Source organism: Thrips palmi, unplaced genomic scaffold (assembly GCF_012932325.1).
Source record: "Thrips palmi isolate BJ-2018 unplaced genomic scaffold, TpBJ-2018v1 HiC_scaffold_18, whole genome shotgun sequence".
In the NCBI taxonomy this organism is placed as follows: domain Eukaryota; kingdom Metazoa; phylum Arthropoda; class Insecta; order Thysanoptera; family Thripidae; genus Thrips; species Thrips palmi.
Genome location: NW_023144627.1, coordinates 7,140,164 through 7,165,027, shown reverse-complemented (window position 1 = coordinate 7,165,027; position 24,864 = coordinate 7,140,164). Strand labels below are relative to the sequence as shown.

At 45.3% G+C, this 24,864-nt stretch overlaps 3 protein-coding genes across 7 annotated transcripts; all 3 read right to left on the bottom strand.

The window, feature by feature from the left end:
* Positions 1 to 273: 273 nt before the first annotated feature.
* LOC117645006 (piwi-like protein Ago3) lies at positions 274 to 5,848 on the bottom strand. 5 transcript variants are annotated; one of them, XM_034384873.1, is made up of 18 exons: positions 5,730 to 5,848; positions 4,575 to 4,705; positions 4,224 to 4,405; positions 3,906 to 4,046; positions 3,624 to 3,822; positions 3,348 to 3,547; positions 3,097 to 3,210; positions 2,848 to 3,013; positions 2,654 to 2,767; positions 2,407 to 2,575; positions 2,134 to 2,315; positions 1,766 to 2,050; positions 1,561 to 1,677; positions 1,270 to 1,491; positions 981 to 1,172; positions 799 to 900; positions 586 to 726; positions 274 to 500 (listed from the first exon to the last, which is right to left on the bottom strand). In XM_034384873.1, exons 2-18 carry the CDS (start codon positions 4,689 to 4,691, stop codon positions 414 to 416), a joined length of 2,730 nt encoding a protein of 909 aa, XP_034240764.1. In that variant the 5' UTR covers positions 4,692 to 4,705; positions 5,730 to 5,848; the 3' UTR covers positions 274 to 413. The 5 variants fall into 5 exon arrangements, with proteins under 5 accessions (XP_034240764.1, XP_034240766.1, XP_034240763.1 ...); XM_034384875.1 differs by lacking the exon at positions 5,730 to 5,848 and adding an exon at positions 5,337 to 5,508; XM_034384872.1 differs by lacking the exon at positions 5,730 to 5,848 and adding an exon at positions 5,114 to 5,267.
* A 4,277-nt stretch (positions 5,849 to 10,125) lies between these two features.
* LOC117644660 (monocarboxylate transporter 10-like) lies at positions 10,126 to 14,005 on the bottom strand. The gene is made up of 8 exons (XM_034384272.1): positions 13,755 to 14,005; positions 13,425 to 13,551; positions 12,980 to 13,123; positions 12,674 to 12,821; positions 12,449 to 12,586; positions 11,488 to 11,801; positions 10,990 to 11,181; positions 10,126 to 10,502 (listed from the first exon to the last, which is right to left on the bottom strand). Exons 1-8 carry the CDS (start codon positions 13,959 to 13,961, stop codon positions 10,351 to 10,353), a joined length of 1,422 nt encoding a protein of 473 aa, XP_034240163.1. The 5' UTR covers positions 13,962 to 14,005; the 3' UTR covers positions 10,126 to 10,350.
* A 595-nt stretch (positions 14,006 to 14,600) lies between these two features.
* LOC117644562 (calpain-D-like) lies at positions 14,601 to 24,519 on the bottom strand. The gene is made up of 15 exons (XM_034384120.1): positions 24,122 to 24,519; positions 22,058 to 23,711; positions 21,628 to 21,964; positions 21,386 to 21,533; positions 20,866 to 21,307; positions 20,605 to 20,788; positions 20,325 to 20,527; positions 20,117 to 20,231; positions 19,843 to 20,029; positions 19,549 to 19,746; positions 19,280 to 19,444; positions 18,996 to 19,192; positions 18,768 to 18,913; positions 18,503 to 18,681; positions 14,601 to 18,409 (listed from the first exon to the last, which is right to left on the bottom strand). Exons 1-15 carry the CDS (start codon positions 24,409 to 24,411, stop codon positions 18,229 to 18,231), a joined length of 4,626 nt encoding a protein of 1,541 aa, XP_034240011.1. The 5' UTR covers positions 24,412 to 24,519; the 3' UTR covers positions 14,601 to 18,228.
* Positions 24,520 to 24,864: the final 345 nt, after the last annotated feature.

Below are 24,864 nucleotides of genomic sequence, written 5' to 3'. Positions count from 1 at the left end.
GGCTTCCAGCTTAGTCGTTTCCATCGCTCTGTCTCTCTCGCACTCACGGGGCGTTGCGAACAGTTTCAGTGTAGCATTTGGTGGACGTGCAACTGAGCTTCCCCACCTTAAATGCACTCAGTTGAAATTCATTTTTAAGTTTTTCAGGGTAAAAGAAAAGTAGCAAAAAAATAATTTATATATAAGAATATTTAATCCTCATTGAACAGTCATGTCTTTGCTCACTTGACTACTAACATTGAAGATTGGACGGAGAGGCTCCACAATGGTCATAAAAATTCAAATACAAATTGATGCCCTAATGGACAAGAATTGATTAAAAAGAGGAACATTAAACATTAATGAAAAATTATTCTTGATCAAACATAAATCAATTGGAAAGTTCAGTCGGTGAAAAACAAAACCCCTGAGAACTACAAGAAGAACAGGCGGTCAGATAGCTTGTCTGAGTAGTCCTTCTGAATACTTTTGCCCACAAGTTCGGCAAGCTTGTGTGCATACTGAAAAAGAAAAAAAAAATTAACAAAAGCTAAAAGCAGCATCAAAATTAAGAAAATAAGAATTTGCTTTCTATTTCCAAAATACCTGGCAAGGAGCGGGGACGCGCACTGTTCCAGGCCAGTTGTAATACATGTGCGTGAGTTTGTACGCAATTCTTTGCACATGGTCAACTTTCATCTGACAACCGTCGTGTATGACGATGTAGTGAGTTGGCGTCACCGTCCCCTGTAGGTTCAACGAAGTTGCTATTTAAAGCTAGAATTATAAAAATGAAAATTAATGCGGAACCATGCTTACCTGGTTAGAGAACTGACTTACTAGGAAGAAATCATAATAATTCCTTCTAGTGACAGTATGGTCTACCACTGTTCCAGGTGGAGGGTTGTCATAATTTCCCCCCTGAAACAGACACGACAGTTGAACAACCAATGTCATCATCCAACCTTCAACCAAATCCAACCAGAAATTCAGATACTAACCAGTTGTTGGAATATTCTGCAATTGATTCTCTTTTGAACTATAACTACAGTCAATTTGGGTGAGTAAGTCGGGCTAACTATAGAGAAACAGCTCATGAGCTGAGGAATTTCCCATTCAGACGCATACTTTAACTGCCCATCACCTACACCATCTCTAAACATCATGATTCGGTCAGGGAATTTCCCATTCACCTGCATTCATCAAATGTATAAGTATTATTGCACATCGGAACACCTAACATATCATAAGTGTGAGCAGCAAAAAAATAAAGCAATGAACCAGGCTTACATCATGATATTTCTTGAGGGCGCTGATTAGGCACAACTTGAGTCCATCAACAAGCTCCTGACCAGGGGTTTGGAATGTTACCTTGCTAAACCACCTTGTGAGGGGCTGGTTCAAACTAGCAACAAATCCAGTCACACTGGCACCTTTCCTTGTTGGATCGTGATAGACATCCATACCACAGACCATAAAATCATCCTGAAACAACACATACTTCAAATCATCCTGAAACAACACATACTTTAATATCTGGAAACATAATGCAGGTTACAGACAGAAAATTGATTTACTTACAAAGGGAATTTTCACAGCCCATAGGGCTCCACCCAGCTTGCAATTAATCTGAAGTGCTATTTTTTGGACTATACTTCTCAATTTATCAGGTCTTGATATGGTTTTGCTGTTAATGACCTACAATTCAAAACAAAATTAGTTTGAGGAAAGAAATCATAGAAGTAAACAAATTTGTGCTGAATGAAAATGAAAGGCACTGAATAACCTGAGATGCGATCGGCATGTCAGCGCAAGTGATTTTCTTTATAGCAGCATATCTGTCGTCTCTGCTGGACGGACAAATGGTAACAACTAGCTGAAGCGGGGGTTTAATATTCTCCCTTAGAACTTTAACATAGGCATTGGTGTTTTCTGAAGGCAGAGGCAAGAAGGTAGGCTTCACCACTTCTATCCCCATCTGTTTGCCAACTCGCACCAACGTGTCTGCGAAATCTCTGGCGATATTGGAATCCTTTTGGACATATACGATGGCCCAGGCCATTAAGTCAACCTGCAGAGGAAACCAACATCAAAGTAAAACCGTGAAAAGAAACACTCCACGCATCATTTGAGAATGAAGAGTAAGGTACTCACGGCAGTCAACACTGCACTATTCGTTGCATCGCGGCTCCAGTCCGCTTTAGGTCCAACAGTTATTTCTTTGTTGTTCCCAAAAACAATCTTTTCTGATTGCACAACTCGAGCATCAAAAGACACTGTTGAATCTTCAATGGTGAGCCCCCAGTCTGAGAGGACCTTCCCAGCATCTGGATTCTCTGAATTCAAAGGACGGTAAAATATAAAATTAAGCAGGGCAATTGAAAATAGATATCTGGAGCATTGACAAATTTGTCCTTTACAACAAACCTTTTACAGATCTGATGAATTTTTTGAGCGCCATTTGCCTTTGATTAGGTGTGATGCGCGTATACGTGGCGATATCTTTCATGAGGGTAAAGTTAGTCCTCATTGAGTCCGTAAGTCCAGTCATGTTACAAAGTTCGGGAATCAGACAAATTAATTTGTCTGGTTGTGCCTGAGAAAATTTTTAATTTGTTATTTAGGGCAGGTGCTGAACTTTGGATTTCTAATGTGAATTTAATCTTCAACAAACCTCTTCGCCTCTCTTTGGGCCAGTCTTTTTCTTCTCCTTGCTAATAAGCAAAGGCTGCTTTAAATCTCTGATTGTTATGTCATATTGCTTTTTGTAATAATCAACAAAGGAGGTCTAGACAACAACAGAAGTAGTAATTAGACAAACAAGCATGCCCTTTGCTAAGAACTTAAAGAGAGTTCAAATGCTCCTACCTCACCACCCCCTCTATCAGGAAAAGTGTCCTGAGGTGACATATCAAACCCAATATCATCCACCCGGTACAGTTTGTCATTGTACCGGGTAAGGACACAAGCCCCAATTAGATCCTTGGTTACCACACTCTGCCAATTATCTCGGCTTCGTCCCAGTGCCTCCTTTCTGCAACAATAATAGGAGTAGAAGACATTTTCAAAGAGTACATAAATATAAAAGTCACAATACTTGGGTTTCAAAATACATACATGACATCATAACATGTCATCTGACGCAAGACTCTGTGAGAAGCATTTATGTTCAACATAATACCCCCTTCGTATTCTTCAATTGCTGTCACGTATCCGGGCCAGATCTCTAGCCTGTGATGTTGACAATAATATGAACGTATTAGTTCACGCCAAACAGCAATGAGCAAGAAACAGTGCAGGAAAAAGAAAAGATTAAAAAGGAACAAGAATCTAGAGCCTTCCTTTCGGGGGAGAGGTAATAAGCTTACTTGTGCTGCGGAATTGTTGAAGATGCACTTGGATTATAGTGCTGACGCCCCATCCTAGTAAAGTTGAGAACTCTAAATATTTTAGAGAGTAAAACATTGTAGAAATGAGTGCATTCACCCATTCGCCTTGTCTTCTTGTACATTATTTTGACAGTGACATCACTGCCATCGACTGGGTGTTTAGCTTTTATTAAAGTTGTCTGGAAAATAGAATAATAGACATTAGATTGAGAGGCCCAAAAGAATGAGTTTCAAAATACATTTTGTGGTACATACTTGTTCAGGGAGCTTTATTGGCAAATAGAGCACCACTCCATCAAAATTTTTCACTCTCCCAAATGCATCTGAGACAGAGTTCAATATTCTGAAACAGATCTGTTTGCTGTCGCATTCAGGATTGAATCGAACTTCATACTCAAAGAAACCTTTCCCAGGTTCACACCCCAATCGCACAAAATTGGCACTCGCCTTAATTCTAAAATACAGAAACAGAAGGGATGAGTATCTAGGCTACTTAAGATAAAAAAAAAAAACAGAATTAACTTTAAAGATACATACACTTTTCCAGTCTCTCCTTTCCTGATGACAGGAGGCTTTTCCTCTCGCTCCTCACTCACAGCTAATTTTGCAGTAGATGAAGTTACCTCTTCAACTGATGAGGTCACAGAGCCAGGAGAGGAAGGGGTTTCAACTTGTGGCCTGAAACACAAGGCGTCATTACCACCAATCACAACTACGGGCAATCAAGGGAACTGACCCAGGAGCTAAAGATTTCTTCATACAGAAACAAATAAATGAGCCCAAATGACGGAAGATGATGGTCAATCCGTCATAGAGGAATGTCTCACATGGGTCGAGGAGTAACTAGCCACTTACCTTACGCCCCGAGCTAAAGAAGCCAGAAGGCTCCCCCTGCCCCCAGGAGCAGGAGCTGCTGGTGAGGCACTGGCAGGGCTGGCAGGCTCCGCTGCAGGCGCAGGCGGTCCAGGCAGGCTCCTTGCGCCCCCCGCCAGGGCCTGGAATAGGGCAGCCCTCCCCTTGGGCAGCGGCGCCACAGCCTGAGGATTCAGAACAAGACAGGGTGTGAGTTGTTATGGAAGCTGGCGGCAACACCAGAGCAAGTCTCATAATCTCAGACAAGAGTACCAAAGGAAGCAAAGGCCGATGCTGCCCCGTAAGTGCGAGGGAGGGAGTTCAGCAAAGTTGGAATGTTTCGACTATACTCACAGGCAGAGCTGGAGTGGGAGCCGCAGTGGGTTCTTGGGGGGTGCCACCGGGTTGTTCTTCCTTCTGTTTCCTTAGCGCTTCCAAAAGCGCCAGGCCGCGGCCTCCTCGCCCAGCCATGGTGGCTCACTACACTGCAACAGAATTGCCATCATTTAGCCTTGCTTCCACGCAACAGTGTGTCGGTGACGCACTGATGGGGCTGAAAGGGGCGGCCCGCACGGGTGCGAGAGAGACAGAGCGACGGCAGCACTGCCGCTGGAGGCAGAAGTTAACCTAAACAGGTGGCGGCCAATACCGAAATGGTTTGCGAGCGACTCAAGTAACCTCTCTCATACAGAAATCTAATTAGAGTCCAAAGCATCTCGATAACTTCACATAAGGCACACTACAGCGATGCAGATGCAGAATTGCGAAGGAAAGCAACAGGTAACCAAGTTGAAGTCTCCACAACACTTCTCCAAAGTGCGAATGTGGTGATTTCACGGATCCGGCGCACCACAAAATAATCACGATCACAAACTGAAATCTTAATTTTTTACCTGAATCGGAATGCGAATTGAAAATATTCAGCGAACTACAAAACTTTGCTAAATCAAATGCGATAATGAAGAATCTGGCTTTTCTCTTCACTGTTTACTGTTTCACTGTTTCTAAGTTTGCAGGGTAGCCAACAGCCCAGAGCTAAATAAAGGTGGCATAAATGTAAAAACTCATCCCATCAAAGCTGACGTTGAAAAGCAATGCAAATAGAAAATTTAATACCGTTCTCCAAAAGCCGAATCAGTCGGGTAAGAAGGAAACCGCAGAGATTACAAAAGAGATAGTATCATTCACGGGAAGTTGCACTCTTGGAGGGAATACCCAAAACACAAAAATTTATGTGATTTACAGGTTATGTTCATTTCTTGAGTCGATTTGATTAACTTTGATTAGGTCGGGTTGACGCAACGCTGAGCCATTAGCATGACGCAACCACGACAAATCCGTCAAATCGAATCGGAGGACGTGCCCCTTACGCAACAACAGGGAGCGGGCGGGGTTTTCAAAACGTGGCCCCGGGGCTACCACGTAAATTTGCGCAGATCACTTCAATCGATCGGTTGAGCACAATCCGTAGGTCCTAAGTGCTGCACGAAGATGCCACAGTGTACTTACAGCTTACAAAGAACGCAGTGTGGAGCGTGCTTCTGACCTGGACAAGTTCTGGCAAGCGAGATGACGTCGACGTTGGTGGTTGCTTCACGCGTTGCGTTGCGTTGGTGTAGGGGGCGGTGAGGCCTACCAATATAAGTTGGTGAAATCGGCAAATAAAATCAACAAAATATCCTCGTCATGCCACTTTAAAAAGTTTTAGCCGAATTTATTGCAACATTTTCGCAACACTGTTCGCCAACCCCAAGGGGTTGGTAGCGTCTGGTAACTTTTATGCTGTGACAAAATTATTTCCAGTAGCACAATCATAAACAAAAAATTTAACAATGAGGGGAAGGGTGGCGGGGTGATGGGGACCATTCGCATTCGAAGGCGTCAGAGCGCGACACCGTCGGCTGTGACGTCACCATGGGACCTAGTTTAACGAAAAACGAAAGGCTGGGTAAGTGAAAGGTTTTCCAAATACGGTGCCTAGAAGTACTGGGGTGATTTAAGTGACAAGGAAAATGTGAAAATTTGGGGTATCCCACGGCCCTCTGGAGTAGTTCTCCCCCAACGGGTAGAGGGTGAGCTTTTTCAATGGGGAAAGGGAAAAAGGAAAGGGAAAACGGTGGGGCGGTGGAGGGATCTGGAAGTTCCATATCGTCCCACGAAACTTCCGAAAGTAGTCCTTGGCGTTTTTCCCCATTCCGATATTCAAATGTTTAAAATAAGAGAAAAAGAGGGCAAACCCGGGGAAAAGACAAAGTGTGGGCCTTTGACTAAAATAAGTGTATTCGGAATCTTTTCCAGGTAAACCTTCCGAAAGTTTGGGGGCCCGGGTCCCAAGGAAGAACCGATTCTCCCAAAAAATTTAAAAAATTAAAAATTTCAAAAAAAAAGGGGAACGGGGCAGACAAAAATGTGTGGGCCTTTGACTGAAATAAGTTGTTATTTTTGAATTCTTCCAGTTGCTCAAAAAAACCTGGGGGGGCCAAGGGAAAAAATTTTGAGCCGGTTCCAAAAGAAGCGACTCTCTTTCAACCCCAGAACCCAAAACTTTCCTAAAGAATGGAAAAATTTCCCAAAGGGAAGGGGTGGAACGGGGCAAAAAAAAAGGTGGGTTTATAAAATTAATTTGAAATTTTGAATTTTCAATTTTTTTTTAAAAAATAGAAATTTGGGAGGCACGGCCCAGGGGAGAAGCCCAACCTGGGCATTTAAACCAAAAAATTTTAAGAATAAGCCAGATTCCACAAAATTTAAAACGGGGGAAGCTGGGCATACAAAATTGTGGCTTAACCTATGAAGTTTCCTTTTTTAATTTTCCTTTTTCCAGTTTCCACTCAATTAAATTGCAAAAAAAGGTTTTTCCAGAAATTTGGTTTAAAGGGCTCGGACCACTGTTTTGCCCAAATCAAACCCAAATGGTTATATTGTCCGAAAATTGTTCCTTAATTTTTCAATTTTTATTTACCGAAATTGTGGCAACCCGGTTTAGGGTTAAGTATTAGTTTTAATACCGATTACCTGCCGGCCTATTTCCCTGTTCCGGTTTTTGGGGGGTTTTTAGAAAGGGTTATGCGGGGCGGAAAATATACAGTTTCCATACTGCGTCCAACGGATCATCTACTATGTGCAGTAGGGTCATACTGCATCCAACAAGAAAATTTTATTTACAGTACGGCTCGGAAAATTCGTAAACTGCACGGAAGTGCTTAAAAATTAACTGCAGTACAGCTATACTGCATCCAACGAGCGAATCGTATGTGCAGTGTGGCTCGGAAAATTTCCATACTGCATGCAAATCCCCAAAAAATAACTGCAGTATGGCCATACTGCATCCAACGAAAAAATTACTATGTGCAGTACGGCTTGAAAAAAAAGTAATTCTGTTCATAACTGGTAAATGGATTACTTACTGCATCGTCTGCTAAATACCTTATTCACAGTGCGATGTGGAAAAGAGTATGATCTGAAAGCCACAGCCCGTTCACATTTCTTTTCAAAGTAACCTTTCCTCCTCCACCACTATCGTCGCCATAGATGCCATTCAGACATATGTTGGGGTGGTTTGAATGGTTCAAGACTGAGGGAATCTAGCAGCATTGCGGTGCGAAGGCTTACACAGGACAACGTACCAGAGTTGTGTGCCGAGCGCCAGCAGCGTGCGAGGAGGGGAGGAGCGGAGGATGACCGTGCGCTCCGACGGAGGCTTCCCAGGCTTCCGTAAATTTTAAAACTCAATCGTCCAGAGCTAGTCCATAACCTAACGGAGCTCAAAGAAGCGGCAGATGCTCCCCTACTGCAGGAGCAGAGTCTGTGACTTACTCGGGCAGACTGGAGTACCGCTGCGGTCTGGGGTCCAGGAGTGCTTCCTCTGCAGCCTCCGCGCCAGGCCGAATGGCCTCCTCGCCCAGCAGTTCGGCGCCTACACGCCAAAGAATTGAAAACAAGACAAAGTTGTCTATGATGGGGCGAACGCCCGCACTGGTAGCAGAGTAGCCAAGCGACGCAGCCACTGCCGCTGAGGCAGGAGTTAGCTAAAGAGGTGGCGGCATACCGACAGCGACTGTGACCTTCTCTCGCCGGTCCACTCGGTGCTTCACCTGTAGCGCCCAGCAGGCGCGGTACTACTCCCCTCCCAGGCGGTGGCTATTTACGACCGCACATAATTCACATCATGAATCTTTGTTACGTCAATGTGTTGAAAATATTCGCAACTCATTGCTAAATTCACCCAACGTTGAAGAATCGTGTTCTTTTTACGTCATTACTGTTCCGCTAAGTTTGCAAGAACGCCTTAACTAAATCAAGGTGGCTAATGAAAGTTATCAGCTGACTTGAAAAGCTCCTAGAAGATTTAATCTTCCAAAGCCGATATTAAGAAGGAAACTACAGAGATCAAAGCATACATTCGCGAGGAAAGCACTCTTGGTCCAAAACACAAATGTGATTTCAGGTATGTCAATTTCTTGATCATAGACTAATTTGATTTTTACCGAGCCGCATGACGAAATGACAAATATCTCAGGACTTGCACTTGCAACAAAGGGATGTAAAACTGGCTGTGCTACCACGTTTTGGGCATCTTCAATGCAGTTGAGCAAATTTTCCGAGCCTAATGCTGCACATAACATGTACTCTCGCTTCAAAGACGCAGTTGAGCTGCTACTGACAGATAATGTTCTGCAAGCGAATCGTCGAGTGAGGTACTCACGAGATTTTCACGAGCCATACGTAATATAAGTTGTATTCGGCAGAATAAAATAACAAAATATGCTGTACTGCCACTTAAAAATTTTGCCGACTTGGATGCAAATTCGCAACACTGCGAAAACCTCCAGGGGTCCAGGTCTGGAACACTACACAATATCTTAGCACAATCTGCACAAAATTTAACATGGACAGGTTCTTCACTCACTCGCACAGACTGAAGCACTGGGCGGGACCACGTAGGTGCGAGCAAGACGTTCGGTCTCGCCAGTCTCCATTAAGCGAAATCTTGGCACGACTCAAAAAGGGCTAGGCGCTTTCAACTCGCAAGAGCCGACGCCCGGGCGCCCGCCCGAGGTGCCGCGCACGTCGGTCGGTCCGCTTTAACCTATGGCCAAAGCGTCCAGTGACCCTGAAGCCCGGTCAACCCAATGTCAGGTGATGTCACGAAAGAATCTGATTTAGTCTGAACCGGAAGACATTTGATAAATATTTCACAGGTATTTACATCTGAAAATGCTTTAACTAAGCTCGGGCTTGCCAAGGGTGGGAGCCAGTGGACATGTTCCCCCAAACCCAAGATATTTGAGGCGTTGGTCTTAGAACTCCGGAGAGGCGTCCTCAAAAAAGGCCGACCGATTTTTCGCTAGCACTTCAACGTGTTGAGTCAAACCATGTCCTTTCGCCGATTTCCTAACTACTTTACAGTCTAAAAAATATGCGTTTTCGTGAAGGAGCAAGTAGCTCTGAGCTAACAATTTGGCACAATACCACTGGGATGGTGATTCACGGATCTCGCGTTACGAGCATCAAATCGTTGGCTAAATGGCAGACATTCGATCAATCAAAAGTATCGCAATGCAGCTTAGAGTCTAGCGAAACAAATTTCGTAAATGTCGCTTTATGTTGGAGGTCTAGGACTTCTAATACTCAACAAAATCGTTTAAGAAAATCATCCACTAAGGAAATACCACCCGAGGAAGTCGGTTTGTGGAACCAGCGGCAGTTTTTAGATTAAATAGGGTCCAAGAGAACATATTTATGACCAAATGTCTTCACTTAACAAATTCTTCTTTCTAACATGCATTGGTTCGACAGCTTTCATGCACTGGAGCTAAGTCTGGGATAGGTTACAGAGGGCGGGTCATTCGGCCGGTCCCTCCTGGACAGCGGACGTTGTCTTGACTTCAGAGAGACCCTAGTTTTGGCCGCCTCCACCAGTCTTCTGGCCCACTGTGCAGCGCTCGGCTTGGCGTGGAGCGTGTGCAACAGTGTGACCCCACCAATGATTTACTCGTTCGGAGAGCTGGTGGGGTCACACGTTCGGTTTGAGTCCCATTTAGCGACTCTGGAGCACAAACCGCGTCTAGAGTTTTGTCCGCCTCCACCGGCCTTCTGGCCCACTGTGCGCCGGGCAGCGCAAGCAGCGCTAGGCCAGCCGGGACGCCTTGCTTCGCTTGCTTCGGCGGCGCACCACTTGGACGAGCAGCTCCACGGCCCACGCCAGGATGCAGGACGCCGTGATGCCGTTGCACGTCATGATGACCACGTTGTAGCTGGAGCTGTTCTCTCGGATGACGCCTGCACAGAGCGCGCTTTTCTCAGCACGGCCGGACAAGCAAGCGAAGCAAGCGGCATGTCCACTTGGCGGCGTGCAAATATTACGTCACCCCTTTAAGGCCTCTTTTTGACCCCCCTCTCCCCGTCCCACAGTGGGCCAGAAGACCGCTGGTGGCAGTCAAAATCCCGGCCACTTTTTGAGTTCCAGAGTCCCTTCGTTGGACTCGAACCGAACGTGTGACCCCACCAGTGGATTGCCCTCCGAACGAGGAATCCATTGGTGGGGTGACACGTTCGGTTCGAGTCCTGTTTAGCAACACTGGAGCTCAAAGCGCGCCTAGAGTTTTGTCCGCCTCCACTGGTATTCTGGCCTACTGTGCGTCCATCATCGGTTTAACCCAGCCTTCCATGTATATTTCAAATAGGGCCGTCATCGGATTCCGTACACCCTCCCCCAAAAGCGATGACGTAATATTTGCACGCCGCGCCATTCAAAGTGGTCGGGTACCTATGACCGGCCCGTTGACGAGCAGGAAGACGCCGGTGAACGCGGCCTGCAGCCCGATGGCCGGGGCGAGCTGCTCCAGGTGCACGTGGTCCGGGATGACGAGGTTGTAGAACACGGCGCGGACGCCCTTGGTCACGCCCAGCACCACCGCCAGCACCAGCAAGCTCGAGTAGTCCGTCACCAGCACCAGCACTGCGCACATCCAACGCCGTCACAGTGGGCCAGAAGACCGGTGGAGGCGGCCAAAACGCGTTTTGAGCTCCAGAGTAGCTAAACAGGACTCGAACCAAACGTATGACCCGACCAATGGTTTCCTCGTTCGGAGAGCAATCCATTGGTGGGGTCACACGTTCGGTTCGAGTCCCATTTAGCGACTCTGGAGCTCAAAACGCGTCCGGGATTTTGGCCGCCTCCACCGGTCTTCTGGCCCACAACCCCACAGCGCGTGGCGGAGAAACAGTGTTTCGGAATCGGCATGCTGGTCCTCCTGGTACTTGCCGACGCGCGCGCAGATGACGACGAGCAGCACGGCGACGTACATGCCCTTGGAGCTGAGCCCAGCCAGCGCCTGCAGCAGCGGCGCGGCCAGCTTGCCCAGGGCCGCCGTGCCCGACGTCAGGGACAGGAAGGTGGCCACGCTCTGCCTGTCCTGGCCGCGCTCCGCCAGGATGAAGGGCACCATCGTCTTGAACGTGATCTCCGCCATGTTGGAGACGGCCAGGCCCAGCAGCAGCACCATGGTGGCGCCGCTGCCGAGCAGCTTCAGGTCCAGCAAGCGCGCCAGCTGCCGCGCCAGCCCCGCGGCGCCGGCCCTGCCGACGACAAGCTGGTCCAGTTGGTCTAGCACACTGGTTCCGAGAGTCGTTTTCGACGCTCTGTCTCCCTCGCGCTCACGAAGCCTACTCTAAAGGTGCGAGAGAGACAGAGCGACGAAAACGACTCTCGCAAGCAGCCTGCTGAAGCTTAACGGCGGGGCGGGGCGCAGTGGGCCAGATGACCGGTGGAGGTGGCTAAAATTCTACACGCATTTTGAGCTCCACAAACCGAACGTGTGACCCCACCAATGGACTGCTCTCCGAACGAGGAATCCATTGGTGGGGTCACACGTTCGGTTCGAGTCCTGTTTAGCGACTCTGGAGCTCAAAACGCGTTCAGAGTTTTGACGGCCGGCGCCGGCGCCGGTCTCCTGGCCCACTGTGCGGGGGTGCGACTGGCTGCCTGCCACCGCCCGCGGAGTGCGGGGTCGGCCGCCTTGCCGACAGGGGAACCAAGCCGGCTGCCTATGGGCCGCTTCGCGGGCGGCGGGCGCTCAGGTGCCGGGAAACTGGAGGCTCTCCGGACGGAACTCACGCTGCGGGGGTCGTGGCGCCGCGGACGCCGCCGCTCTCCACTGGAACAGACACACGAGGCGTGACGGTGCACTGCGAGTGCGAGAGAGACAAACACGCCCCCAGTGTACTCACGGGTGGTGCCGCCTGCAGTGTGGCACACTGCGTGGGGTCGGTGCTGCTCGACGGGGTCCAGGAACGCGGCCGCCACCAGTGCGAAGAGGGACAGGCCGCCGCAGCCCACGCAGGTCCACGACGACCCCAGGTACCTGCATCATGTTCACCGAGCTCAAAACGCGTCTAGAGTTTTGGCCGCCTCCACCGGTCTTCTGGCCCACTGTGGCTGCTGGACTCACTTGAGCATGGCGCTGACGATCTGCGGGAAGAGCACGCCGGACGCCCCCGTGAGCCCCAGCGCCAGCCCCGTCACCAGGCTGCGCCGCTTCTTGAAGTACGAGTTGAGCGCCACGGAGAAGGCCGGCGTGGTGAGGCCCGCCCCCGCCGCTGCAAGCAGGAAGCACACTGCTCTGTCTCTCTCGCACTCATGGGGCGTCCCGAATCGGCGTGAGAGAGACAGAGCGACGAAACGCCGTGCTGATGGCATCTCGCGTCGCAAGACCGACCGACTGTTCCCCCTGATGGTGGTTCGATGGGTGACTCACACATGATGACGCCGTAGGTGACCATGAAGGCCATGAAGGAGGTGGAGAAGGCGGTGAGCACCATACCGCAGGAGGCGAGGACCACGCCGACCACAGCGACCCTGCGGTACCCGAATCGCCGCACCAGCGACCCGGAGACGAGCCCTGGAGAAGGAGGTTGGCAACCCTTCCGGCTAGTGCACAGTGGGCCAGAAGACCGGTGGAAGCGGCCAAAGCCCCGGACGCGTTTTGAGCTCCAGGGTCGCTAAATGGGACTCGAACCGAACGTGTGACCCCACCAATGGATTGCTCTCCGAACGAGGAATCCATTGGTGGGGTCACACGTTCGGTTCGAGTCCTGCATAGCAACTCTGGAGCTCAAAACGCGTCTAGTATTTTGGCCGCCTGCACCGGTCTTCTGGCCCACTGTGTGGTGCATCTTGGCAATAACCGGAAGCACGTTTACCGAACAGCAGGCTGAAGGATTGGTTGAACGTCATGATGGTGGCCACTCCCGTTTTCGGCATGTCCAATTCGCGAAACGCCTCCGTCAGAATCAGTCCGAAAACCATGCTGAGCTGCACGACGAACATCTGCCGATGGGAAAGCATAAAGCATGCAATGCTGGAGTGTCTCGTCTTCGTCTCAGTCGTGGGGAGGACGCATAGGTGGCTTGGGCAATTTCGTCGCTCTGTCTCTCTCGCACTCACGGGTCGTCCCGTTTGGGTGCGAGAGAGACAGAGCGACGGAACCGCCCCTCGGCATCAGTCTGCTGGGTGAGCCGGCTCGGACTCACGGTGTTGACGGAGAAGGCCGCCATGATGACCCAGCCGTACCCGCCGTCGGGGAAGACCACGTCCTCGGCGGGCGGCGGCGGCGCGTCGGCCTCCACGGCGCCCTTCCTCTCCAGCTCCACGCTCTCCGGGGCTTGCTCCGGGGTCGTCGACGTCGCCGACGTGCTGCTGGCGCGTCGCGTCATGCCGCTGTACTCGGGGACGAGCATCTTGGCGTCCTCGCCGTGTTATCGGCCGAGTCGCGAACCGCGCGCCGTCTGGGGTACGAATGAGCGATGTGCGGCCCGGGGGCAGGCAGAGCCGGCAGCCCCGGCCGGGGCCGCGGCGGCCGACGATCTCTGTCTCTCGCGCTCCCTCGCGGAACGCCCCGCGAGTGCGAGAGAGACAGCAACGAAAACGCTTCTCGGAATCTGCCTGCTGGTGCAGGGTCAGGGCCCCGGCGGAGGAAAAGTGCTCGCCGGCGAGCAGTTTTGATTTTGATCGGCCGGACAGGAACGCCAGGAACGCTGTTATGTGCGCCACAGTTTGATAATGCAGGGCCACCGTCTGTCTGACGGATAGCGCAGCGCCTGCAGCGAGGGGGTAAACACTTCAAGAAATCGTGTACAGACTACTCGGTATTACGCTGTATTACGGTGTATTACACGTGTATTACGGCCTTAAAATGCCAAAATTTGGCACATTTGACCCAAAAATGGTATTACGATCACGTGTATTACGCGTAATACACGGTTTTGGTGTACAGGGTATTACGCGAGTGGTTACCCCCTCGGCCTGCAGCCCAGCAGTCGGCCGGCAGCCGCGCCGGCTGTCACGTTCAGGGTCGGGGCGAGAATGATAGAAATGGCCAGTTTTCAACACAGCAGTAGTTGCAGTTTATTTTAAGATTGAAAATACACAAAGATGGCACACTTTTGACCTTTCTTAAAACTAAAAAGAAAAATGTCATTCATTTTTAAAGACACTGAAAACTGAAATGAATACACAGTCATATCATGTCACACAGCTAATAGCTAACAGATCATAACATAAACAAATCATAAAAATAAATATAAGGAAATGATGCCTCATTTCGAATACTCTGCTGTATACAGGCATTGATTGGCAGGTGGGATGACACCCATGCCAATTATATCATGAGTTAATAATTCAGTTATTTACATCAGTACGTTGAAACACAGGTTTATATTGCTGTTTTCTTCACAATGAAGACCTGAAGTTAGCAGTAAATGTTTGCATATTTGCCTCTCCCCCATCAAATGGAATGTAAGAGGAATACAAAACTCACTGAATCATATTTTAGAGTGATGCACATAGAATGCCACACAAAGTCTAGCATAAGAGTATTTAGAGCTAAAATTAGTTCACTTAGTCAAAAGTGATTCCCATTATATTCAAGAGGAAAGAAGAACAGAGAAGTATGTTACAGCACAACACTACTCTTTGAGCCTTAACAGACTCTGTTCTAGATTCATGGTTTTAGTCTTGAGTTTTGATTAGCAAAGGAATGACTGCCCAAAGTGTCAATCAATCAGGTTCTAAAAAAAGAGCGGGAAAAAAATAAGATCAAAAGTGTTCATAAAAGCATTCACATACAGCAAGCTAAACAAAATCATGTACAAAGCAAATAATAACTGCTCTTTGAAGACACAAGTAATTTACAGTGTGCTGCTATCACAACCAAAAGCACATCATATCATGTAATTATGTACAGGTGACAAATATTACTTCTTTGGTATTAATCAATGAAAACATTACAAAGAGTGCACGAATTTACAAACAAACGCAGTCACAAAATCAGACACCCAAAACAAAGATGAAGTGTTTCAGGGTTTGGCAAATTGCAATTCATGTAAAATTGCAAGCCAGAAAGCTCAGATAACAAATTATAGTATATTTACCCCTTCACAGTGAGTGTTTGAAATGTTTAACTAATTATAAATGGCATTTGCAGAGGGTCATGACCAAATGAAGTTTGCTCATAAGGTTATTGTCACACATTCACAACACAAAAAGAGTACACAATAGAGCAACTCACTAACCAAATCGAAACATCAAAACAAAATGTAACAAAACATGAGGAGCAAACACTACAAAATGTAAGCACACAAGGGAAAAATAAAAAATAAAGTTCTATGTCTAAAATTAAAGGGTAAAGCATAAGAAAACAGAGTTTGTAATAAGCATACAAAATGAACTCTAGCACTCCTAATGATAGAGAGACCTCAGAATATGCAACAGTACCAACAAATGGGCTCCATAGCATTGCATTGCATCCCAGAAAAGTCCCCACCATTAGCACTGAAAGATTGAAAAAGAAACCATAAAGGAAAGCATCAGATAATGGAAACATTAGTCACAGATCACAGATCAAATAAAGAGTACGTCAATCTTGCATTGGTCTTAGGTGAATCACAAATCTAAATTACAAGCAAACAAGAAAATATACTTCACCTAGAATAGCTCAGCCCAAAGACACAAATGATATAGGTAGTTCACACAAAAGGATAAAAATAAAACCATCATCAATGTATCACAAAAAATACCACTCTGTTTGAGATGGTGCAGAGTCTTAGAATGTAACACCAATAACTGCTATAATTTAAACCTTTTAGTAGAAGCCTAGAGACATAATCTTACATTTGGGGTCAATTTGCACACATCTCAACAATCATATTAACATCTATTTAAAAGAAAACAAAAAAAAAACTTTTTTTTTTGAAGGCTAGAATACTAAATTTAACATGGTGGTAATTCATTCTACTCACACTTTTCTTTACAGTCAAGCAGCAATGGTAAATAAAAGTGTCAATGGAGTCTTTGAGTAAAGAATGTACATCATTCAACAGAAATAAGTTACAAAGAATTAATATGCCAGGCATCCATCAAAGCTAGTAATCAGAAGATAATTTAATATAACGTTAATGCAAAAAAATCTCATCATTAAAACAACACCAAACCTTCTGTATTAAATGCAATTAAATAAAGAGATTCTTCAATGAAAATCTACAGAATATTTGTTGAACTTACACTGTTTACCAAAGAGCCTTCCGGCACACAACATAAAATGATTAATACAATAGTTAATTATAAATACATCACAGAATTGAAACTTTCATGCGCAGTCAACAGGCTGCTACAGTTGTCGTGCCTTAAAAGAATATTTTGACAGATGGACTTCCTCTTGTGCGCATGTAGCCTGAGGTTACCGGTAGGCACATGAGGTGAGATTGCATCCAACATACTGTAATGACAAACAAGGAAAGCACACTACCTTCTCCACAGGCCAATACAATTCAATGGCTTAAGTTACAATAATGGCAGCATCAAGATTTCATCAATGAAAACCAATTTCACTTGCACTCATGACATTCTTCATGGGCACAGGGAAAAAAATTAAAGAGACATACTGAGCAATAATGAAGCTTGGAGATCTACACGAGAACAAACTTAATGTGGTTGATAAAAAGTGGAGATGCAACAGGCACACTAAAAGCAAGTATGGCACAACCTCTGGAGACTACCAACACCACACATTAAGACAAGGAAAAAACAATCTGATCTACCAGAAATCTGAAAACATACAACCAAACAGCTATTTCACCACAAAGCTACACCAGATAGTAAATTGTCTAATGAACAATAATTCTTTAACATAATATATTAGCTCTGATCTAATAAAACATACAACACAATTATATTTGAGCTTTAAATATCAATGATTGTACAAACACAACTTTCAGAGAGATAGACGTAAAACCATAAATTAACATTTAGAGAGCTTCTTGTGATGATCTGTTGAAGAAATAAGAAAAGTTACAAATGGCAGTGCTGAAGAGCACAAAACAATCTCAAAGGAAGGATCCTACTTCAAGTCCTTTATGTGCTGCAAAGCCTCACAAATGTTCTCATTTCTTTGAATATGATTCGGTAAATACATTATCACAAGTAGATTATAAAAGGACAAAGTATAGAATATCATAAATTCCTTTTTCTCTGATAAAAATGCTACAGGGATCTAAGTCTTTGAAAGTAATTTAATTTAATGAAATACTTTAAGATTTGTTTTGATGGGCTTCATAATTCTCAAAATAACAAAGAGATCTCTAATGAGATTTGACAGTAGTAAACTACAAATACTATCTTCACACATCTTGATCTACCTCATAGGCAGTTTCCATATAGGCAGGCATATCTAATTGCATACATCATATACCATTGGTAGAAAAGAAAACAATCAGACAGGTATTTAAAGAGACACCACAAGGAATCAAGATCAGCTACCATAAAGTGTAAAAAAATGGTGATGTAAGCTGGTCAATTATAATATGAAGTGCATTTGATTACACAAATGCCACCTTCCCAGAGGACATGAAGAATCAAGGTCTCCCATGAATTGGAATCCATGACATTCAAACTGACTAAGGATTATGGACGATTTTTCAAAATTTACCATCGTCCATAATCCCACAAACGCTAGGTGATCAGCCTAGGGAAATGCAGACCTTCAACTTGTTTATCAATGGGAGGGCAGTGGCTGGTGCCCGACGGACCCCAATCATGAAGTCCCTCGGAATTGGCCAATCGATGAGTAAGTCGATGTGCTATGGAGAAGCCACCACTTCCTTCAAGCTGGGTTAAGACAATAATAACTTGCCTGAAAAGACAAAAAAAATGTCAAATAAAAACAGATAAGACTTAAAGTGTTACAAAAGAAGCAAAGAGAGATTGTAATTCAAATAAAGCTGACCTGTGAAGTGGTGGGACTGAGTCAACAGTCTTTAATTCACCTCTTGTTGAAACAACATTGTAACTTTCTTGGCAATCACACTTTACATGGATCCATTTATTTTCATGGCGGTTTTCCACCATTACGACTAGACCAGCCCAACCTTTTGTTAAGTAGTATGCTGTCATTCCCTCTCGTCCCTGTGCAAAAAAAATTATGCAAAAATTTCAAGATACCTCAACATTAAAACAGACAAAAACTACAGGAAAAAATAAAGAAATCTCACCTCATGCCTTTGACCCTTAGCCAGAGTGAGGCTAATAATCGCATCTGCTAGCACAAATGATGGAGGGGTAATTTGCTCCACCAAAATCTTTTTTGAGCTATGGATGGCTAGTACATAATCTGGGTAAGATGCAGGATCATCCATTCCTGAAAAATAAATGTATTATTAGCAAAGACAGTAGAGAAGCTAATTTAAAAAAAAAAAATAGAGAGAAAGAGTTGAACTTACCTGTATGCCAATGGTTGAATGCAAGACAGACAAGGATATAATGATCTTCTTCAAGCATTTTATGACACCCTACAAATCCACGAACTTGTCGTTTACTATGTTCAACCAATCGTCCCACTTGGGGTTGAGCAGCTGATCGAGTACGGAAAACAACCACACATAAGTCCAGTTGAGATCTTTGCCATTTCTCTGAATTCCTGAAAAAGCACGAACATTTTGCATTATAAAGACAATAAGTAAAAATGAAAAGCTAAAAAAAATATATTTTTAGAGGAGTTTATTACCTTTGCCCTTCTTGAAACAGAGTAAACTCTGCCTCAGTTGGTTCCATAACAGTTAGCAACACACAGGACAAATGGTCGATGGATGATAATGGTGGTAGTGTTCCACGAAGGCGAACTTCATTCCACCCGGATCTGACTTTACAGATGTCAATACAATCAAAATACCTAAATGCAAGACAACAATATAAGCAAGGGGCCTTCACTACCACATCCTTCCTAGCAGTCAAAGTAATAATCAAAATTTTTCAATGCTTTAACAGCAAACTCACTTCAAAACATCCTCAAATGATATCCAAAATACACCATCTGAAGCCCCATGAGGCATAAGCATGTCTCTTAACTCAGGGGTCCACATCTCTGAATCGTCAGCCCAATCACCTTTCCATGAAAAGTGCCCCCACGGATTTCGGAGCCGCAACAACCGGACGCCGTTAATGTCTTGCACATCCAACACGGAATAAGCGTGTCTGAAGGGGGGGAAAAGGACACACAAATTATGGTTTTTATTTCTTAAAATATATGTGCTTTTAGTGCTATGTAATGCATTTCTTTCCAATACATACCTAGGACGCAATCCCTTACGTTGATATTCTTCCTCATCTACTTTCATGTTCCCTCCACCACATGATGCTCCCATTAGGAACCTTGCAAGACGGGAGCTTAAAAGTTGAGCCCAAATGAGATCTCGATCTAATTCATCTTCAGATGGTAGAGATGATGGTTGAAGTGGTACACTTTCACATGGGGCACCTTCAAGCAGAAAAGTTCATTTTCAGTCAAAACTTTTCACAAACTGAGTCATGATTTCAATTTTTACAATTATTAATTAACACTTACCAGTGAGAGTTGCAAGACCTTCAATTGCACGACCCGAAACAAGAGCTTCATAACACCCATGGATTTTAGCAACAGCTTTCTCAATCAAGGGAACCCACAATTGCTTTCTTTTGGCCTAAAATTAATTTTTTATTATTACTTTCGAAATTGACTTGAAACTAAACAGTAATAAACAAACATATGAGAATTATGTTTAAAACCAAGTTACCTGAGAATATACAAGATGACCTCTCTTGTCACAAGGTAGAAGATCGTCCACCAAAACAGTTGTCCATTTGCCATCCTTGCACAAACGTACTTGGTAAGCACCTTGCTGGCAGAAGTCCCTGGTCATCATTACCCTTTTCACCAAATCTTCTCGTTCAGCAAGGACAGCGAGTGCAGAGAGTAGCCAACAATTCCCCAGTACACCTACAAGAAACATACAATCAATGCCTTGTTTAGTAAATCGACATTTAAAAAAAAAGCAGGATTAGGGGCTTACAAACCTTGAGAAATATCAGATGGCAAAGGAGTACGGAAGATGGTCCACTTTAATTTGGGATCATCATCCATAACAATTTCATGTGGCCGCAGCCATTGGACAACGTGATTATCTTTAGTATCAGCTGGATTGTAGTACAAAGACTTTGGAGCAGGGGGGAACGAATCATCAACAAACTGTTCTTTGTTCTGAAACAAACATTGAATTTAGTACAAATCTAATTATGAGAAGAACTGAGATAGACACATTCTGCAATTGAACAAACCTCAGTACAGTAACAGACTATGTGTTGCCATTTATCTAATGCTTCTTTTTCCTCAATTCGGCGTAAGTCATCCATAAGTTCACTCTGATGGCGTACAATGGTATTGGTCCCACTTAGAAGGGTTGACCCTAGATTCATGACATCTCTTGGCATGACAACAGCTGGCGAAGTAACAGTGCCAACAAAAGTCGATGAAGAGCCAGATGTGATTGTAGTGATGGTTGACGAGGACAAACATCGAGAGCTATGGCACATGTCACAGGCAACAGCAGTCACAGAGTTGTCGTAGGTACACACAGAGCACTGCCAGGTCGGTTTGGATGGGGTTGATGGAGGTGAAGACTCCTCTGGACACTGATCTGATGTTGGGGACTGACCCTTGCTTGATTTGGGACTTTGACCTCCACTTAAAGGTGTTGAAATGCCAGAGTCTGAGATTTCTCTACAAAAGTAACGTTGGTATAAGAATCTGAAGTATATTTGGAGTGTTCTACAAAAAAGTGAACCGCGCAAAGCATACCTGCTGTTGATGTTCAGAGAGGAACGATTTGAACTGGAGCGTGTTGAAGGAACTCTTCTAATGTTTCCGTTGCTACTGTTAATACTTGTGCTACTAGTTCTCAGCTTTGGTATTGCTCCACTTGAAGTTGTTGACTGAGATCTAGATCCTATACCAATACAAAAGAATACAAATATGTTAGGGAGAGCAATATTTAAGAATACTTAAGTCATACCTCTTGAATTTACGTGACAAAATCAGACCATTGTTTCTGGAGGACGAATGACGTCTTGGAGAAGGGCTTCTCTGAGCTGCACTTGAAGCACTACTGTTTGCAATTGACGAAACATCAGGGCTTTTTCTGTTATTGGCTGTCTTACAAGCACGACAGACTGAAGCACGGAGAGGATTTTTCAGAGTGCATCTTGGACAGTCCCAAAATTCCCCTTTTGGCAGGGTTTTATCAAACTTGGCAGTTATGCTTCCAAGTTTAGATCCCCCACATACGTCACAGGCCAACTTGCCAGCAGGATTCATCAGTGTGCACTTTTTGCAAGTCCAATCTGCATCAGCACTAGGAATTTCTTCACTCGGCAGATACTGCAAAAGTTACAAAAAAATAAGAAAATTAATTAGTTTTAAAGAATTGTACGAGATTGCTGAGACATACGGTAATGGCCTAGAATATTTTACCTCAATTTCATCCTCAAGGTCAGTTTCCTCTGTTGCTAACGTAGCAGCAGCACCTGGAGCAGGCACTTTGACATCACCTGGAGTGGCCTCACCATCTTGCTTAGTTGGTGTGTATCGTACACTATCTTTGGTAACGGTGATGAGACTTGGCTCATTTACAGAAGGTGGAGAGCGAACAGAATCACATATATCACACTTATCGGACCATAAAGGGTTGTAGGCATATGAACACTTTGTACATGTCCACATACGCTTCAGTGATAGGCCAGATATTTCTGTGTCTGAAGCTAAGGGTGCAGATGTTGAAGAAGGGACAGGGGATTGAGCAGTCGCAGGAGGAGAATGAGTCGAGGATGAAGGCAAAACAACACTGTCAGGCTTGGCTGGAGATCCATCAGCTAAAGAAGCTGGAAGAATTCTTTTTCGCCCCACTTTTGATACCTCTGTTAGTGATGCACTTGGCTCTGTCAGACCAATGTAGGAAAATCTTGTGCGTGAGGGAACTTGGAGATTAACATTATTAATAGGAGATTTTACTGATATGTTTCCTTGGGCATCAGTCTCAATCATGCTACGTCTGTTAGATGATGGCTTCGATTGATCAGAGGTATTTGGCATTTCTGAGAGAGACCGACGGTTGACTGGCTTATTCCAAGCAGGAGACTTGATGTTGTTCCGACTTGAAGATTGAATGGCATGAGTAGGAGTAGGTGGGGCTTCTTTCACCTCTTCACCAACCCAATTTGGTACACTTATGACCAAGCTATTGCGTGGTCCAGTTGCAGACAGCAAAGGCATGCGTGCTTTCCTGGGAGTTTCGCAAACTTCACATCTATCACTGACGCTTGAATTATCAAGTGTACATCTAGAACATGACCATCCAGCTCCATCAGTATTCTTATTAACTTCATCACTTGTTTGAACATTATCATTAATTGAACTTATTTCTGAAGTTCTTGATGCATCAGATCCGTCTTCTTCTCCAGATGCATTATCAACCATACTTGTTGGCCTTCTAAACAAACCACCGCCAGCTATTGACTTTGGTATAATGGAGTTTGACGATGAGTCCATCCACAACTTTTGAACAACAGATCCATTGGACAGTGACCGACTAACCTTAGACTTGACTCTTTCATACACAGATTGGCTATGTCGTTTTGGAGATCGGCTGGGTGCTCCATCGGGTTGGTCTCCTCCTTCCTCCTTTTCATTCGTTTGCAAACCCTCTGCAGATGACGAACATTCATTTTCCTCAGGGACTGTTGGGTCCCACTTATTTTCTTTATTGTTTTCATCGTTGTAGAATGGTGGGGCAACATGCCACGTTGTGTTACCTTCTCGAGAGGAAACTGACGACGCCATTCTTAAATTGATTAGCTTGTTAAACTCTAAACTTTGTTTGAGAGGTATTTCTTTAGTGCCACAAGCAGCACAGCTGACAGTCACACTAGTATTAAAGTAGTGACAGCGCACACAGATCCAGCGTGCCAAGACTCCAGGCACACTTTGTGAGCGATTCCTTTTTGATGGCACAACCTCTAATGAATGTTTACGTTGAGCGTTACACAAAGAGTCTAAATCCTGAAGGCTAAAATGAAAGTCCAACCGTCTTGTGGGCTTCGTTATGGCAGGGCAAGCAGTTAAGGCCGCACTGAAACAAAACAACAAGAGAAAAACATCTAAACTTTGCCATACAACACCAATGGATATCAATGAATGAAATTAAGTCTTAATGCTATTCAAGAAACCAATTAAGAAATTTACTTTGCAGTCAAATGGTGTACAATGAATCTTGCATAGAGTATTCCAGCTTTCTACACCGACTACGTACAAAGTTTGTAAAGAAATTACAAAGTATTATTTGCAGGCTTGCTAAGAATTTTGAAAATTGAGAAAAAAACACGTTTCAGCTCGATTAGAAGCACTACAACGTAATGTAATAATACGCTAAATAATTTAGGCGACAGAAAAACGAGTGAGAAACTACTTCAAATGGTGAAAAACCGACAATGACCATTTGAATGGTTCAATAAAGCAAGACACAGAACAAAGGACACTCACCCGTCAAGGGGTTTGGAGAGTGAAGCTTTGAAGCGTAGTTTCGCAGAGCGTTGGCTGGCTAGTTTGCGCGGAGACTGCAGCTTTTCTTTCGCGGTGGAAACTGATAGTGAGGCATCTTGTTGTGTTTTGATGCAGGGGACCCGTTGCGCAGAAGACGTCCTGGGGACCCTAGCCGCGGTGGCTCTGTTGGTCCTGTTTTCCCCGCATCTGCCGCAGCTGGGCCGCTCTGTCGGGTTTATCAACGAGCAATGATCGCAATGCCACTGGAGGACAGAGGCGATCGTACCCATCCTTCACACACCCTGGCCATATTCACGTCAAAAGTCACCGAAAAATGCGATTTATCATGACCAGCTGATCCACCATATTGATGCAGTCTAAGGGTGCAGTAAACAACGCTGTGATTGGTCGGTGCCAGCCGCGCCGGCCAATCGCGGGCCGTTTCCTTGCGTCGTCTGCAAGCAGGCTGCGAGCGACCCGGGCGTTTCGCTGCCAGCGTGACGGCAGAAAAGAACCGAGTGAGCCAAACCGACGGTCTCACACTCCTCGTATGAAGTGTGAGTTCTTAGATTCTCAACACGGATCTAGATGTACGAAATTTCTATCCCAGCGACAACAATGGCAGAAGAATCACGATAAAAATCGGATTTATGAAACCGAACTTGCAGACCCTGGCTCCTCTCCTCGCGATGTATGAGAAATCGCGTGACCGGCACACCGCGCGAGATTCGGAGCGCAGATTG

What these genes read in the sequence shown, in the direction of transcription:
- LOC117645006 (XM_034384873.1), bottom strand. Translation starts at nt 4,691, where the DNA reads ATGGCTGGGCGAGGAGGCCGCGGCCTGGCGCTTTTGGAAGCGCTAAGG. An exon ending in CAATAAAGCTCCCTGAACAA is followed by an intron (nt 3,548 to 3,623) that starts GTATGTACCACA and finishes TCTATTTTCCAG; the next exon opens with ACAACTTTAATAAAAGCTAA. An exon ending in ATGACATGTTATGATGTCAT is followed by an intron (nt 3,014 to 3,096) that starts GTATGTATTTTG and finishes TTATTGTTGCAG; the next exon opens with AAAGGAGGCACTGGGACGAA.
- LOC117644660 (XM_034384272.1), bottom strand. Translation starts at nt 13,961, where the DNA reads ATGCTCGTCCCCGAGTACAGCGGCATGACGCGACGCGCCAGCAGCACG. An exon ending in ATCGTCAGCGCCATGCTCAA is followed by an intron (nt 12,587 to 12,673) that starts GTGAGTCCAGCA and finishes AACATGATGCAG; the next exon opens with GTACCTGGGGTCGTCGTGGA. An exon ending in CGTCATCTGCGCGCGCGTCG is followed by an intron (nt 11,182 to 11,487) that starts GCAAGTACCAGG and finishes GGATGTGCGCAG; the next exon opens with TGCTGGTGCTGGTGACGGAC.
- LOC117644562 (XM_034384120.1), bottom strand. Translation starts at nt 24,411, where the DNA reads ATGGGTACGATCGCCTCTGTCCTCCAGTGGCATTGCGATCATTGCTCG. An exon ending in ACCTTGAGGATGAAATTGAG is followed by an intron (nt 21,965 to 22,057) that starts GTAAAATATTCT and finishes TAACTTTTGCAG; the next exon opens with TATCTGCCGAGTGAAGAAAT. An exon ending in CTGTTTCAAGAAGGGCAAAG is followed by an intron (nt 19,193 to 19,279) that starts GTAATAAACTCC and finishes GTGCTTTTTCAG; the next exon opens with GAATTCAGAGAAATGGCAAA.